Genomic DNA, 18,787 nt, shown 5'->3' with positions numbered 1-18,787 from the left:
GATCTGCAATCATAAAATGCTATGGGAAGGGAGGAAAACAGGTCCACGATGTAGGAAGTGGTGAAGGAAGTAGTCAAGGCAAGCTTTCCGGAGTGTGGGAACTGTTTAAGGCGATTAGATCAAGGTATCTGCAATCCTAAAAATGCTATGGGAAGGGAGGTAAACAGGTCCGTGACGTAGGATGTGGTGAAGGAAGTAGTAAATGCGAGCAGTCTAGAGTGTGGTAACTGTTTATGACGATTAGATTAAGGGATCCGCAATCCTAAAATGCTATGGGAAGGGAGAGAAAAGGTCCGAGACGTATGAAGTGGTGAAGGAATTAGTAAGGTGAGCAGTGTGGAGTGTGGGAACTGGAAACCGTTTGTAGCAGTTAGATTAATGTATCTGCAATGCTGAAATGCTATGAGAACCCAACGACATAGAAAATGGTGAAAGAAGTATTAAAGACTAGCAGTGCGGAGTGTGAGGAATGTTTGTGGGCTGTGGCAATTAGATTAACGTATCTAAAATACTAAATTGCAATGGAAAGTGATGAAAACTGGTCCACGATGTAGGAAAAGGCTTAGAAAGTAGTAAAGGATGAGCATAGTGTGAAAACCGTCTGTGGCAGTTAGATTGATATATCTTTAATCCAAAAATGCTATGAGAAGGGAAGGAAACAAGTCTATGACGTAGGAAATGGTGAAGGAAGTAGTAAAGGTACGTTGTCACTGGTGCGGCTGGAACTGCAGTAGTTGGACGACAGCCGTTGAACGATAATCGTAGAGTGACTGCAGCATTGTTTTCAATGGCACCGTTGTCACTGACGCGACTGTAGCCGCAGTCGTAGACGGCTATCGCACGGGTCTGCTCCTGGAGCAGTTAGAGTCGCAGTCGTTGGACGATTTTTGATGCTTTCACGGATTTGTATTGTGATAATACATTATTGCCATCATCACCTTACAATAAAATAGGTACAATACAATTAATTTTCTGGGTGTTTCCGAATTCGTGTCAGATACTTTAGGGTATTGTTCCTGGGTAAGAAACAAATCCAAATATCATATTTAAATTGACCGGAAGTCCTTAGTTACTCACACAGCCACCATTTTGTATGAAAATATCAGTAGATTTATTACTTTACCATAATAATGCATCAAAATTACCGTAAGCGTACGGTAATTGTTGATGCATTATTATGGTATGTACTTGGTAAGTGGATTTATGTGGCATTAAGACACACATAAATGCATTGGAAACTCCCTGAGTACGCAGGTTTGCTTTGACTGGGGTATTATTTTGTTTTTATTCTGGACAAGTTTTCTTCTGAAAAAATACTGTAGCATTTTAATTGTTTATTAGCTTAGTAAACAAATTTAACGAGTATAAATAAACTACCCTTCCTTAATAACGTAAGATCAAACTTCTCATCTCCTGTGATTGGAGAGTTAATGTAGTTAGAAAAGATCCTCATTAATAAAACTAGACAAAAACTTAAAACTGACATTTTGAAAGTCTGAAAACATTGTCTCATCAGCTTGCAATTGTTCGTTTCTTAATATTCTGAAGTAGCCCTCTTCTGTTACTTTTGTAAACTATACTAAGCATTGTAAGTCGTGGAACACTTATCATTTCCTAAATTTTTTCATCTTCTAGATCTTTAACTAAAAGATAACTGAATAGTATGTTCTTTATTTAAACTCATCCATTACTATCACTACTTCAACTCTGTAGAAGTCAAGAAGCAACCGAACGATTGTATAATAATCGCACCAGTGACAATGCCTACTGCAACGATTATTGCCGAACGATAATCGTCCAGCGACTGCAGTTCCAGCCGCACCAGTGACAACGTAGGCTTGCAGTGCAGAGTGTGGGAACTGTCTTTGGCAATTACAATAATGTATCTGCAATCCTAAAATGCTATGGGAAGAGAGGGAAATAGGCCCACGACGTAGGGGGTGGTGAAGGAAGTAGTAAAGATGAGCGTGTTGAGTGTGGGAATGGATTAATGTATCCGCAATGCTAAAACGCTATGGGAAGAGACTGTAGACTGTAGGTTAAAATAATTTTGAAGCACGAATCGATACATATTTCGATACATGCAATCGTTTAAAATAGAAATTTACAACTGAGTTGACAACAGCTGATTTTTACTCCATAGAGGATAAAAACTATTTTTACTCCATAGAGGATAAAAACTTTTTTTACTTCCTAAAGAGTAAAATGCTACTTTAGACTCGCAACGCATTAAAAACGACTGGTATTACTGAAACCATGACAAAAACAACAGTATGACCAAAACAATATAATATAAACCCTTGATGACTCCGCTCAATTTTGTGGATGCCTCTGCGAACGCCACCTAGTACAATTGTTTTACAATTTTGTCAATCTATCTGTTACTTTAAATACAAATGTAGGTATTTTTATTATTCAATGTTTTGTTTTGTAGAACCTTTAGCTAACAACTTTATTAATAATAAACCTATTTCAACATACAATATCAATTTTAGGAAATTCCTAGTATGGTTGGAAATATATTGGCTTCCGTGAGGTTTGAGTAATGTTTTTTTAAAAACACAATATGTTATATTTAACTTCACTTATTATTTATTTAATATGTTTCTACTTCTTGAAATTCTCAGTTAACTGGGAGGCGGAGCAAACAGTTTGTTCTAAAATGAACTTGGAAATTCTAAACAATCTTTTTTCTATTGGTTTACTTAAAGTCTATAATGTTCTACTATGAATGCAAATCTATAATATAGTATAAATTTCCAGTTCCACCCTCAAAAACTATGGTATTTAATAGTTGAATTTTTATAACGTATCAACACATTATTTTTAATTGGTCACCAAATTGATTCTTGAATTTTTGAATTAGTAGTTGCAAGAGTACGCAAAACTGCAGAGAGTCCTTGAAAACGCTTGTGCAATGATATAGTTTTAAATTATAAAAGAAACCCTTCACAAAATTGTATTAACAGGACCAGAGGACCAATATGCACATGGTATTTCATTTGTTGGAGGCAAAAAATTCAAATCATATTAATTTATGATTGCCAATAGATTTTGGGTTCCCTTAAAAACAATTATATAGAACTGTCTGCAAATGTCGATAAAATTAATTTTATAAGAAATGGTAGATTCTTTTGTTGCTCTGTAGGCGACTATTTTGGTCACACAAGGAAGTCCAAACTTATATCTTAGCAGGGCCGGTTTAACCCATACGCAAACTACGCGGCCGCATATGGCGCCAACGGAACAATTTTTTTTTACGTGAACAACGTAATTTTGTTTATTTTTGCTCAGAGTTCAAGTATTCAAAGCACCACAATAAAGGCATTTATTCTGTTTGTACCAACAGCATTTGAAAAATGTGTATATTTGTACAGCACTACAACTGAAGGACTCAATGCCATTTGCCGTTTCGATTTGTAGTGAGCTGACGCTCGGCAGTCGGCAGCGTACAGCGCGGCGCCTGTCTGTGGGTTTCATTACTCGCTCATGCTCGAGATAAGCAAGCGCGCAGCGCCACTTGTCACGGATGGGCATACGGGAGGGACGATGGCTAAAGGTGAGGTGACGTCATATCTCTAGTGGCTATAATGTTTTCTCTTGAGGCGACATGATTACCGTAACGGGGCAATGTGATTCCAGTGGCGTTCGTGGCATAATTGATAGCGCATCGGACTAGTGATCAAGAGGTCTCGAGTTTCAAGACCCGTCGAGAGGCTGACTTTTTGTCAAAGATTTTACTTTATTTGATTTTTGTCTTATATCTTTTTTATATTATCAGCAAGTTTGGTTGGTTAGGTTAGGTTATGACAGTTTAATTTTATAATTAAAAAGTTAATTTTATTACTAAAAATTATAAAATTAATTTAAATTTGTCGACTTAGCGGTTCTAGCGGCGAACGCTGGCTGACACTATGTTAAGCCATCGTCCCTTCCGTGTGCCCCACCGCCACTTGACACAACATGAAACTTCCCTTCCCTCCCTTCTGCCTCTGGCTCCGATCCTAGAGCAGAGCATTATGTTGTATTGCACTCTTTTAGTTGTATACGTATACCGTATCGGTATCGTATTGGCATTGTTTTGATGATTCATGATGATTGTTGATAAGTATATGATTACGAGTGGTTTAAGTTTAATTTATAATTAGCGCATTAAATAAGAAGAAAGTATAAACTGAATTAATGAGTAAAACATCTTGCGAGCCGATACTAAGAAAACAATGGCAGAAAAAAAGAAACCGTCTGGCACTTATTATAGAAAGCGTAAGGCGAATTTGGAAGAGGAAGATAAAAAAACAAGCCAAATCAATGAGTAGATTTTTATTTAAATCATCTAGTGGCGACCCCATTCAGCCCAAAGAAGTCACGATAGAAGACGGCGATGATTTAGGTATTTATTTATTTATTTTCCAAAGAAAGATTAACACAAGCAGCTGATCACAAACGGCAAACATTACGTCATTGCCGTCTTCTATCGTGACGTCATGCTTGATGAGCATTAAAGCCTGTTTTTTTTGCGTGGCCTTGGTTTTGCTAAAGTTTATATGATGAGTAAAATTGTAAAAATGTTAAATTTCTGCGAATAATAAACAGCCTTTTATTGAAAGTATTCTTCTAACCTAAACTTATTGAAAAATTCTTCCCAAAATTATTGGGAAAAAATTTATAAATATGGTTAAGTTATGTTCATGGTTTGGGGGGGGGGAATTCTAAGTGGCGCTGATTCGGGTGTTCGCTTAACTCTGAAAAATTCCTAGAACCGGCCCTGTATCTTAGTTTGGACAACGTCATCTTGATTTTACATTGTACAAGATACATAATCGACACATAGGCTTACTAAAAAAAAGTAGTAAAGACAGTGACTTGTGATGAACCGCGCAGGCATCTTGCCTCTAAGACTGACGTTTTCCAAACGAATATAGAAGTTAGATCTACATTCTTCATTTTAGGCTTGAAATAAGTTTGTTTGTGGGTAAGAGCGAATGAGTAAGCATGAACAATTATTAACCCCCTTTACCCTTCTCCCCGACACGCCACCATACCACAGCATCTTACTAAGCAGAGCTCAAGGTCATTGACGTAATTGTAATGAACTAAATTTAGACTTCCACCTCCCCAATGTCACCAATAGGCCCTAGGTTGGTATGTAACAATTAATGACGTTGAACAATGACCTTTAAAATATGCTTTTAATTTGTTTTCTAGCGTTTACCGTATCTTACAAACAGTTAGTTTACATAATTAATACTTAACAAAAACTTTTTGGGCGAAAGAAAAATTCTCAAAAGCTACAAATTAATTTATAATATATGTATCTATATCGTATTAAAGGTTTGGCGTTTGGTTTACAATGTATTTTCAAAGTCACAAGATGGTTTCTGAAACTCTTTATACAACTTTCCTTTATAAATTAAAAAAAAATATGATCCAAGAAATTGAGCTCTTTAGCCACAAAATCCACAGTTTTTTAACTAACCTGACAAAAAAATTAAAACAGTAGCAGCCGACGAACTTTTTTATGTAATATTTTAAAACTCATTTAAAAGTACCAACTTTATTTCAAGATTTAAAATAGAAAATAGAAACTTTTAAGCTTTTAATTATTTAATTAGAGCCAATAGTGTCCTAGACTAATTGACATCTTTCATACGAAGTTTCAACGATTTACATTTAGTCTAAATAGGCTAAATGTCAAGTTATTTTGAAGCTGGACATTGAGTTTTGGTGCCGTTTTCATTGACATCTACCACTTCTAACCTGCACTAAGATGGCGGACCTGGCTTCAACTGCTTGTATGTTAGGCGTGCTCCATCTATTGGTCTTATGTGATTGTTGATTTAAACTAACGGAATTCTGATGAAAATTTGAACATGAATTATTAGCAGTTTTGCAGGGATGATAAACAATAGTTGTTTTTTTTTTTTAATTTTAATTGCTTGTCAGTTGGCAACAAATCTTAGAGATGTGTATACATTGTTTAGGACAAAATTGAATTGACAGATATCATGGTAAAGAAGCGTACTAGAATAAGTTACTGTCGCCTCATCCAATTTTTACAACAGTCAGCTGTTGACATGCTAGGCGATCAACCGCGACAGTGAGGACGGGGAACAGCTTATTTCATGTTCCTAGTTGGCAAATTGTCTGCTAGCTACTAACGTACACATGCATAAGCCATCAGCGGTAGCACCAGTAGCCTCATTGACTACATAAACACTTGTGTTAAGGTTTAAATACAGTAGTCAATGATATTACTGAATTTGATACTATACATATTGTTACTAATATATGTAATGGAGAAAAACGTTACCTTAAAAATACAAAATGTCCCAATTTATATCCAGACCTTTTTAAATAGCTTAAAAAACAAATAATTTTGTATATCAAAGTGTTTTTGTACGGTTATTGGTAACAGGACAAATTTGAAAATTGTAAATTTAAAATTCCCATGTTATTCTTATAAAGAATATTGTAAAATGTTGTAGTTTGCTTGTTTATGGATATATTTTGATCAAACTTGGCAAATTTATTTAAAAAATTACAATACTATTTGGATCATGAACGGTACTCTAGTTTTCTCAAGGTAGGACACGTGAATTGGAATTTTGGCGTTACAGACACAATGACAGAAACAATCAAACAAACGTACAGATATTGACATAAGACTCGTTTCGGCTTTCTTATTATATAACACGTAGAAATAACCAAACACTTCATGAATCTACGCAATGTACAGACAAAACAGTAAAGACTTTATAATCTTATAATTAACTATAGTGTTTCTGCCCGTACTTCGCGCAACAGGGTGAGAATCTTTGGGTCTCTAAATCCACCGTAAAAAATAGTATATTTCGCACCTATGGCCGAAAGCGAGGTTTTGCCGACTCGAGATCAGGTTTTAAGTTCGAGACAAATTCGAGAATGTGAAACGATCGAGAGCTGCAAACCCATTTTGGCTCGAGGTACGAACGCTATTTTTTACCCAAGTATGTTTTGTAATATAACGTCCCTCTTATTTATGTGAAACATTTTGAGGAATCAGCAAAATCAAAAATAAAAATAAATAGTTGTCTAGGCAGCTGTGACAAAAAAACAAGTCTATTGCAATGCCATATGGATACAGCTTGTGCATTAAATATACATTAATCTTTTAAGTAAATAAGCGAACAAGTGATTTTGCGGCCCTAGGGATGTAAACGCCTGCTCGGCCCCTATATGAAGATGACAGCTGGCATGGTCAGAAAAACATAACTTTCAGCCCCCAATTAATGTATGTAAAACAGCTAAAACATCCATAGTGTGGTGAAAAATTCGTTACACATACTTTTACATTACCATGAATTAATTATATACATACAGAAAAAACGGAGTCACTCTTATTGCGTATTTTAAGGTAAATTTCTTGTATATTCCCATGAAACTGATAATTTACCCAGCACATTAAGGCCTTTAATCCAAGTATCTAAGTTCGTAAACCATACATATAATGTGATGATAAAATATCAACGACATAGGATGTAGTTTTATGTAATCCTCACGACATTTCATTTGGTCCATTGACTTTAAATCCAATATAATTGTCAAAATTATTGGAGCTTGGAAAAAACTGCATGTAAAAAATCGTTACACTAATAAAATACGACGTGAGGAGCGCGGGCAATGAGCTACAGCGGCTCGCTAGGGCATAGCCAAATGAATACAGAACGGAATGAAGGAACTAGAACGGAGAACTGGCAACAGCACACGCGAGAAGTAGGGGGGCGAACACACCGCTCAAGCGCTACAACGCAATAGTGGCATCCTGTCCACACACTGTTGATATATACCGATTTGTGGCAAGGTGCCACAATTAAAAACTGGAATGTTAGATGTTAAAATGGAGTGTTTATTAAAAATATCGATGCACACATGTTTCTACCACCTTCCTTCATCCACTGGTGGTTTGAAAGATGCCACAATTAGGTGTTTGTGAGTATGCGGTAAAACCCCGTATGTGTGTGTCTGTATGTGTGGAGAGCTACAACAGACCACACCACTGTTGTCCAATTTTAATTAAATTCGGCATGTAGGCACTAAGGTGTTTTATTATTTTTTTTATTTTGATTTTTAAAGGTGATTTGTCCATATAAAACCATATAAAACATAAAAATAGGATTTTTTCAAAAATGGCCTAAACGACTTTGATACAAATTTAGTATGTTATAGTCCTTTGAATTCTGAACAAAATGGTACAAATCCCATTTCCATAAAAATTACGCTTAAAAAGTTATTGCAACTTTTGTGATTTTCTCTTTGAAATATCATAGTTACTCCCACAGCTTACCAATGATAAAGGTTGTTGACAAGCTAATGGGAGAAAGTATGCCTCAGATTGCTGATACCGTTTATTTAACTAGCTGTTAAAAAAAAACACAACATGGACAACACCTGTCACCTAGCAATTCGCTGATGGTCTGCAGCCTGTTCTGCAATTCTCTCTGCTGTCTGGCCCTAGCTCCCATCCGGTACAGGAGAACCACCAGGGCAGCTATGAGTAGAATCAGCCCTGTAACATTAAAATTGTTGCTAAACTCAAGCTCTCCAATGTAAAAAGATACAAGACTGGAGTCAGCTGATTGCATACTGGCATGGAGAGTTACCCAGTTCAACATGGGAAAACCTAAGATACCGGTGCTAAAGTACCCTACTCATCCCATCTATGGACAAGCTGAAATCAATTTTATATTTGAAATACCTCCGCCACTGCAAACCCTGCAGACTAAGGGAATTTCCATTTACCTGCCTAGATTTCCATTGACATATTCCCTTACAATTGTATCAGGATATGTCCTACTATCTGCTGTACCCGTGCTTTGCAACAGAGAGGACACTGAAAAGAAAATTTTGTTTTTTAAATCTTGTAAAAAATAGCTACATATCCGCCTTTGTTTTTTGCAACCAAATTCAATTGGACCTCTTAGTTTGAAAAAAATATCCTTTAAAGTTAAGCTAACTTATAAGGCTACCTAGTACGAATTATATGAGGTTGCTGATTGGCATGTACGAAAATAATTTACCAATACAATTTAATTATCAAATGAAACGATTATTTAAACTTTATTTATTCTGAAAACAATCAACATTCACCTATTAAACCTATTAAAGTCAATAGGTAAAAAGGAATCACACAACATAGATTACTGTATTGATGCAAACACAGTTTTTATTGATTTCACATAAAATTGATATGTTTACCATGTAACTATTAAACTTTTGTAAGTAAAAGGAATCTTTACCTGCAGCTCATTATGTAAACTATATCACAGTAAGAAAAAAATAAAATAATGGCAAATTGTATTACTTTTGTAAGAAAAATGAACCACTATTATTGTTAATCAGGGCACAAATTTCATCAATGTAAATAAGACATCAACAACAATAAATAACCTTTCTTATTTTTACTGTTCCAGTTCACTTTATTTCATTAATTTACACATTGAGTAAAGAAGAATAGTAATAGATTTTTAATTGATTTTTAAAAGCAAAAGTGAATTATTGTGTACAACTTAGTTTTGTGATATTCTCCTTGGTTAGTTAAAACAATGTTGAAGAAAAACGCTCTTCTCTACTTTTTCTCTAAATGTAAACTGTAGGTACATGGATTATAACGCTATAACATGCTACAGTATCTACCTAGACTACTGATGACAAAAACTAATGTTGCAGTCTTTAGGTCCGGGTAACGTTCCATCTTGGGGAAGTAGTAATTCGGTGTATGGGAGTACCATCTACGATCTACAGGCTCAGCATCCCATTCTGCAAAATTACAATTTCATACAGTATTGAACCTTGCTACCATAACATAGAACCAGTGATGGGGTGTCCACTAAAATCAATGGATGAAATGACAACTACTATCCATCCTCCTTTCCAAATATTTTCATACTTTCAAAACTATAAGATCTCCTGAAAATTAGCTCTTCACTATCAATTTTGTAAGTTAAATACCCCATGCTGCCACTGCAGCAAACCTGCAGACTAAGTAAAATTTCCATTTGCCTGATCGTATTTTAACATGTTTCTGTAAACATGTCATATTTATTTGACTATTTAAATAACATTAGGTTTAACAAGTACTTAGATTTTCTGCTACAGGGAAGGTAATGCGAAGTGTTTTTGTGAAATATTAATAGTTTTGTATGGAATGAATAAACTTGCCACATCCTATATAAATATTTCAATATCCAAGCAAGCTACAATAATGAAGTATGCAATTATTATTCCCTGTAAGGTTAAGATGGGATACAATGTGCTGTATGTAGCACTTCTTCAATATCTCAGAAACTGAATGTCATAGAGCAGAAATGCTATGTACTAAAAAAAGTGTTAAGGTCAGTGGTGTAATTATGGGGGGGGGGGGGGGTTGAGGGGGATAGAACCCCCTCAACCAGAAAAAAATACAGTTGCTCAAGTTGATTGAAGTTTAAAACTGAAATTGATGATTTAGTTTTGAGTTGGTTTTATTAATCTATTCGTTAAAACTATTAGTTGATTTGTACATATATTAAACTACTAATTTAAAAGGTTTTTTAATTAATACACCCAGGCAGCGGGAGTAAATTTGGAGAGTGGTAGTGGTAACACTGCAAACATGCGCTGTTTGCTGTATGCACTAAGCAGACATCAGACGGAAACGGCTTTTAGTTTAGTTAGAGCTTAGTTACTATTCATTCTAGTGATGGCAAAATTTTTCAAAACATCCATGTCATACAAGTATTCTGAAATACATTGATGTTATTAAATAAAATCTTGTGTATTGTTTATTATTATCTGGCGTGGTGTCAGGGCCGTCAGGAGGGTATGTCAGCCAAACCTAAAACTAGGAGAAACTGTAATAAGTTGGGAATCACGCAGAAGGCGGGTAAAAAACAATCGCGTTGTTACCAATAGTGATACTTCTTAATCAAGAAATACTATTTTCTGAATCTGACCGGTAGGAGACAACCTCAATTGGGTTGATTTTTGGAGTTCTTTGGAATGTGATTACACTTCTGGAATGCCTAAAAACACAAGTTTGGAATTCTATTTTTTCAAAAATTTCCGGGGGGTACCGGGACTCAGGTTGAGTGCAGACTTGGAGCTCATCTATTCCCCCCCAAAGCCATGTTCTAGCTACACCACTGGTTAAAGTTATTTCTATGGTATTTTAGGCTTAAGGTATTCCAACCAAAATACGTTTAACGGAGAACAAACCCAATCCGCTTGAAGAACAACTGACTCTTTTACTCCATACATCTTGCAAGTGACTGACTTGCTGCTAGAGAGTCCCTATAATGCACTGAAATAGAGTAAACATGGAACCTGAACATGACTTGAAGGTTCAATTAATTATTCCTATGTTTGTAAAAAACCAACTAAGAAAAAACTTTAAAAATTAGTAAATATTTTGTGACGCTTGTACCTCTGGTGCAGGTGTCAGGCTCATCACTATTGTCTCCGCAGTGGTCGAATCCATCACAATGTAGCTGCGCAGGGATGCAACGGTGATTCTGACACAGATAGTCGGACCCCGTAAAGCAATCTGCAAATTGTAACAAGTAACCAGCAACTTTTACAAGCTTACAAGTAATGTAAGCCTACAAATTTTTATGTTTCATGATATATACAGGATTGGGCAGTATGAACATTGGACACCCCCTTGTTAGCTTGTAATGGGTTACACCAGGAAAATCAAGCTCTGACAACTGTACGTAGCATAAAAGTACACTTTTTTGTTGGTATACCTATCAATTTTGTCCGGAACCCCAAATTGGGGTACAGTGGTACAGTATTTTAAGGGCAGCTCAAAAATTTCAAATGTACTAAGGCCCTCAAGGTCATCAAGTGGCAACTAATTTTAAAATTTAAAAAAGAAATATCATGTATACAACATGGGTATAAAATGCCTGGTTTTCTGTCTGTCCGCATTTGATTTTCACAAATGTGTCCATAACTTTTACATCCCTTAACCAATTGTCTTCAAACTTAGTACGTAAGTAGGGACAGTTAAGACAAATATTTGAACATAGTATCAAATTTATAAATCATACCAAATAAAAATGGCGGTCATTAAAAATTTTCTATCTTAAAATAAGAGATTAAAAATTCTTTTAAGTACAAACTGTTAGGACATTTTATTACTAACCCAACAATCACTTTAAATTGAACAAATCAGATAGTAAACAATTAGGATATTTCATTTTATGTGAGACAGTGCATGGCCTACTCCGCCTAAACTGACCTACCATACCTCACTGACACTAAGTGGCAGGGAGCAACAATGGGAAAAATTATAATAACATCCTTCATTCATTAACACGGTCTCAAAAATTGTTGTATCTGGATTGCTTATTAACCGATCTTAAGGAAGTGTCGTTAAATTAGTCAAACTATTTCCTAAATACGCTTACTTTTATACTTTTAATAGTTTTTAGTAAAATCACTTATTGGGAAATAAAACTTTTAATGGTAGCCATTTTGATTTGGTATTATATATAATTCTGGTGCTTTGCTTAGTGCTAATATCTGTCCTCTTAATACTTATGTATTAAGTTTGTAGTATACAGAAGCGGTTCAAAAGTAATGGATTCATTCGTGAAATTCACATACAGACAGACAACAACCAGGCATTACAGACCTGTGTTTATAATATGATGGTTTTCATTGTTTCAAACAAATGCATTATAGAGAGCATTCATAAATACACCCTGTATATGAATTTGGAACATACAGTGTTTTGACCTCTTGTGGCATCAAAACAAAAAAGTAAAACTGTACTGACTCCAGGTTTTACCATGAAACCTACGGTAACAGCTTATTCCTTATACGAGAAATTCGCTAATAAGTAATAACTTGTTCATTTTGGGACCCAGTAACAAAAAAGACAACTGACCCATGTAAGTGAATGCGGTGTAAACTATAGCAAGTCGAGACACGGAACTGAATGTTCCCCGAAGACTGACGTAGAAGCCAACATTGAGAGGGAGGATGTTTTCCCTGCGTGTGCGGGCGTGGGCCGGACCTAGCTGTGCAACAGGGTGTCTCACTGTCTCCAGGATCGGCCCTTCAGACGTCAGGCCTTGGCGGACAACCAACTCCGTGCTTCCAGCTGGTAAAAGCATATTCAGTATAATAACATCCTTCTTATAACCAAAAATAAGGAGGCATGTTAAAATTCATTTTTTATTTATATAGTGACTAGCGGAATACCCGTGCTTCGCTACGGAAACTTTCAAATTGGTTGAAATTTGTAATAAATCAAGTCAGAATTCAGTCAAGAATTCAACTACCAGTACAACATATTTTGCTCCAAACAATGTCATATTAAAGCAGCTCTTATGTCTCACCCGGTCCATAAAGTGTGTATGCTCAGGGTGGTTTCCCACGACCAGACTGCATAAAGGTTCAGGTAGGTGCTGCAAAGGTAGTAGCTGCACTTTACTACCATTGCAGCACATGCCCGGGGTTTCTTTATTTCCATTTTAAGGCCTCACAGTTTTTACATTTGATCATCATGGTACCTACCAAGCTCTCTCCTTCATAATCTATTTTCAGATTATATGTCATTGCTAGATTTTTCACCATCAATTGAATCTTTGGTGAATGTCTTTAGGATCAGTTTGTTCATACTTTTTGCTTGCATTCTTCTTCTGCTTTTTGCTATGTTTATCCGTGCACCCGCTACGCTGTATTCCACCTACCTTGTGGGGAAATTTTGTTTCTTCCTTGCGCTCCCAACAAACCTAAAACCTCTTGCGCCCCTGGGCCCAGGCCCACTGGGGGTATTTATTATAGCGGGTCTGAAATTATGTCTTTATAGTGAAAATATTTCAAATGATATTCAAAAATCAGTTTTATTTTTGCAAGAACTAAAGATAAAATAAATATTGTATGGTAAAATTTTTCTAGAGTCCATAAGAGGCAATATAGCTTAAATAATATTTTTGTTATACTGCAGTAAAAACAGCTGTTTTAATGCATGGTTTGCGGGTCTAAAGTAGCATTTTTACTCTCTGGGGAGTAAAAGGCGTTTTTAGCCCCCAGGGAGTAAAAATCAGCTGTTGTCAACTCAGTTGTAAATTTCAATTGTAAACAAATTTGTATGTATTGATTGTAGTTAATTGTTGCCTTAATGTAAATAATTCAACATATCGATAGTATAATGTACACTAACACAACCGTAATAGATAAAACAGTTGAATCACTTACTAAACAGCTGCTTGAAAACAAGTTAGAAGTAGTTTTGATAGGTTACCTTTAAATGAAAACTATTTTAATTTTGTAGTATAGTTTGTTCAAATAATGGTGCAATATGACAAAAAATATAGTTCATCACACTGGCCAAAAGTGTCTTTATAGTTTTGTATATAATTTCAGTTTACCCATATCAAGAAAGGTTGAGACTTTGAGGTAGATGTGTGTCTTGAGATGGTAAAAGTTAGTAGGAGGTCGAATAAGCCAGATGCAGTCATAAGATTTGATTGAACCACCTCGTTCCACCATGTTCATCATTGTTATTGCTCCACCAAGATTCTCAACATATCCACCACAATCTGTAATCAAAATTCAAATAGTTATAACCATCATTGTGACTTTTTTAACTATATTGGAATGAAATAATTCAGTATGGTACTTAGGCCTACTAGTTAATTGTCATTTGAGACCACACAAAATCTCATCTGTAACGTAATAAGTAAATAAGTACATACTAAAGCGATCCTGAATCTACTCAGTTTATAACCTAATCGATATAAGGTAAGTAATAAAAACATTTAAGTTATTAAGGTGGATTCGCTTTAACAAATTATCTTTGAAAACTGCATTTGGTTGTATAAACAACATTTTCATCAAAGCCTTTAGAAGCTTTGGCCAAAGGGGGAAAATAGTCCTCTCCGTTGCAAAGCACGGGTACAGCAGATAGTAGGACATATCCTGATACAATCGTAAGGGAATATGTCAATGGAAATCTAGGCAGGTAAATGGTCATTGGAAGTTCTAGCATTAATTTTGTAACTGTTTTTCTGCACATGTTTATTGCATATGATAGACAGGTCTTTGAACTATGGATTCAGACAGTGAGTGATAAACTACCTTTATGAACTAAAATTGGCTGACCTTTGCAAAAATGTTATTCGTCTTTTACACTCAATACTACAGAGTTATTAAATACCCCTGCTGCAGCAAACCTGCCGACTAAGCGAATTTCCGTTTGCCTGGATTGATTTTCAATTAATCTATTAAATTAAAAGTACCTGGGGACCGAGCTTTGCTCAGGGGAAATCATAAGTTTACTCTGTAAGCAGTCTTAGTATTGCTGATACATTAATCCATTCCCAAACTCCACACTGCTCGCCTTTACTACTTCCTCCACAACTCCATACGCCGTGGACCTGTTTCCCTCCATTTTATACCATTTTAGGATTGCAGATACCTTAATTTAATCGTCATAAACAGTTTCCACACTCCAGACCGCTCGCATTTACTACTTCCTTCACCACTTCCTACGTCGCGGACCTGTTTCCCTATCTTTCCATAGCATTTTAGGATTGCAGATACTTTTATCTAATCGTCATAAACAGTTCCCACATTCCGCATAGCTCGCCTTGACTACTTCCTTCACCACTTCCTACGTCACGGACCTGTTTTTCTCCCTTACCATATCATTTTAGGATTGCAGATACCTTATTCTAATCGTCATAAACAGTTCCCACACTCCGGACTGCTCGCCTTTACTACTTCCTTCACCATTTCCTACGTCACGGACCTTTTTCCTTTCATTTCCTATAGCATTTTAGGATTGCAGATACAAATAAATAAATAAATATATCTTTATTGTCATATAAACGTATTACAGATTACATAGCATAAGCTACAAAAACAGGTGACATTGTCAATATAATCATATATCATAATAAGTACCTAAAATACTAAAAAATAAACAATGATTCTTAGAAATAATTATTTGGGTTGTTTTATAAAACATAATATTTGCTAATTAAAAAAATTACCATCATTCAAAAAATTTGTCAATACTATAATATATTTTGTTTACAAGAAATGAGGCAAGGGTGCTTTTAAAAGACGTTTTGTTTATTAAATCTTTATATTTTGGTTGCAGTTTACTAAACAATTTCTTTCCATATATTTTGGTGTTTTTTCTATTAATTTTAATCGGTGAATCGGAAACTGAAAATTCTTTTTGAAACGGGTGTTATATGGATGGTCAAAATTCTCCGCACATAAGTTTTCAAAATTTGACTGTACCATTAATAAGGATTTAAAAATGATTAAACTTGGTACAGTCATTATATTAAGTTCTTTAAAAATTGGTCTACATGAATGTTTTCGTTTAGCAAATGTCATTATTCTTAAGTATTTTTTTTTAACTTTAAAAATCTTCTCTATTTCTGATGAGAATCCCCAAAATTCAATCCCATAATGCAATATTGAATAAAAATAGGCATAACTAGTTGTTTCCAGTTAATAATCTTAACTATATCTCAATATATTAAACAAATTTAAATAACCTTTTAACTCTTAACTTATCACTACGAAAAAAAGAACAAACTTTTAAGAGCTAAACTTTTAATTACAATAAATAAAAATGTTAAGCTCGATACTGTTTTAATAAAGGTTCTAACAGAGTAGGCTTACAGAATACTGACTGACCAGTTAAAATTGTCATCTTACTTTTAAAATGTTAAATGAGAAACTCTTCCCATACTATGTTTTTTGTTAATACTCTAACGTCTTTAGCCAGATGACTTTGGTTTCGTTGTTCTTTAACCATTATTTTTTGATCATCAAAAGCGTGGCATCTTGACATTGCTACGTACAATGCCCCATGCTGAAAGCAGGACTCTGGCATATAAAGACCAAATTTTTCAAGTGTCTGTCCTTGAATTTTTGTAATGGTCATGGCAAAAGCGACTCGACATAAGAAATGTCGACGTTTGAATTTTAGGGGGAAATTTCCTTCTGATAGTTCTAAACTTAATTGGGGCAGTAACACTCGTTTTCCAGCCGAACTTCCAGTAATAATTTCAAGATTTAGGACTTTGTTATTCATCTCTTTACCATTAATCTGGTTCCATTAACCAGTCCTTTTTGTGGATTTAAATTCCTTAGTAAAATTACAATTACACCTTTTTAAAGGCATAATTTGTGAGGAGGCAAACCTCTTAGTGCTAAAGTGTGAAGAAATTCACCAGGTATATGTAACTGGTCACCTTCTTCTTGAATCAATTTGTCCACTGAGTAGTAAACTCGACTGTCATTATTTAGTTGCTCAACTATTTTATTATTTATTTCGTCACAACGTTCATTCTTTGGTGAAAGTAATGCATGATTTATTTGTCTTTTTTAAAGCGTCTTCAGAGAATCCTTCACTGAAGATTTTGTCAATGATATTTTCATTCACAAAACATTGTGGTGGAAGAAGTATCAATGCATCACCAAGATCATTATGATAGCTCTCATGGCCATTCCCTATTCGGAAAAGATATTCAGCAAATATTGATTCCCTTGGATTAGCTCTCATGTTTTTAGCAAGTGAACTTTTTTTAAACATATTGGCCATAATGGTGATCTATCCATTTCATCAATCATCATTGTATTTTAAAGTAAACTGAAAAATAAACAGTAAAAGTAAATTAAAATGATATAAAAGAGGTTATTTTTATGAAGACAGATGTTTTTAAAAGGAAATGAATCATATGTTTGATAAACTTAACTAAATTTTCACTTATATTTAAAAATACATGGAAACTTTAAAGTCCAATGGGGCGAAGCACATTGAACTGAGCGTGACAAAAATTATTCCATGACTTCTTCAGATAATTCCCTTTAATTTGACACATCAATCATCAAAATCGGTTAATAAATAAAAGAGATTTGCTGTGCACAAGAAATTCCTTACGGAATTAGAATAATAGATATATCATTAAACGTGTTTTCATATCCAAAATATTTCTCAAACAAAGCATTTGGAAACAGGCAGAATTAAGCTTATGTAATATGTTTTCAATGCACTTGGCCCAGGTTAAATTTGAATCAACATACAAACCTAAAAATTTTGTACATTTGACAGTTTTGGTTCTTGTTTTATGTGTGAAATTTCGGGATTGTATCGTATTAAATTTTACTAGTTGTGTTTTTTCTGGATTTAATTTTAGTCCGTTTATTTCAAACCACCTTCTAAGATCCATTAAAGCGTCTTCTACTTTCACCCATAAATCATCCTCCGTTTTAGTTTTAACAACAGCAGTTGTGTCATCTGCATACAGTATTAAATTATGAGAAATATTTTCAGGTAAGTCATTTATATAAATTAAGAAAAGAAGAGGGCCTAAAATAGAGCCCTGTGGGACACCTACTCTAATTTCACTCCATTCAGATTTTGACTGCAAGCCTCCTTTTAAAACAACAGTTCTTTGAAATCTACCTGTTATATAAGATTTCAACCATAAAATAGATTTCTTAAAAAATCCATAAATTTCCAGTTTTTTCAAAAGAATGTCATGGTTGACACAATCAAAAGCCTTGGATAAATCACAAAACACCCCCATTGTACTCTGTGACTCATCCAAGGCCCATGACACTTCATTAACAAAATGGGATATAGCGGTCATTGTGCTGCAACCCTCTCTAAAACCAAACTGTTTACTACTAAATATATTGTATGTTTCCGAGAAATTATAAATTTGTTTATAAGCAATTTTTTCAAGAATCTTTGGAAAAAGAAGGTAAAAGTGATACAGGCCTATAATGG

The 18,787-nt window shown here is 34.8% G+C and overlaps 1 protein-coding gene across 1 annotated transcript in view; it reads right to left on the bottom strand.

Annotated features, from left to right (window-relative positions):
- LOC129004970 (uncharacterized) overlaps positions 1-18,787 on the bottom strand; it is a 123,245-nt gene that overhangs the window by 35,530 nt on the left and 68,928 nt on the right. The window contains exons 8-12 of the mRNA XM_054433700.1: positions 14,400-14,570; positions 12,911-13,126; positions 11,441-11,560; positions 9,673-9,795; positions 8,435-8,545 (exon numbers count right to left, since the gene is read on the bottom strand). Coding sequence (XP_054289675.1) covers positions 8,435-8,545; positions 9,673-9,795; positions 11,441-11,560; positions 12,911-13,126; positions 14,400-14,570 — 741 coding nt within the window. The remainder of the gene's footprint in view (positions 1-8,434; positions 8,546-9,672; positions 9,796-11,440; positions 11,561-12,910; positions 13,127-14,399; positions 14,571-18,787) is intronic.

This window comes from Macrosteles quadrilineatus, unplaced genomic scaffold, assembly GCF_028750875.1.
Source record: "Macrosteles quadrilineatus isolate MER2022 unplaced genomic scaffold, UCM_ALF_1.0 Scaffold_13__1_contigs__length_4303367, whole genome shotgun sequence".
Taxonomy (NCBI): Eukaryota; Metazoa; Arthropoda; class Insecta; order Hemiptera; family Cicadellidae; genus Macrosteles; species Macrosteles quadrilineatus.
The sequence above is the reverse complement of the archived record's forward strand: the minus strand, read 5'-3'. Positions and strand labels throughout refer to the sequence as shown.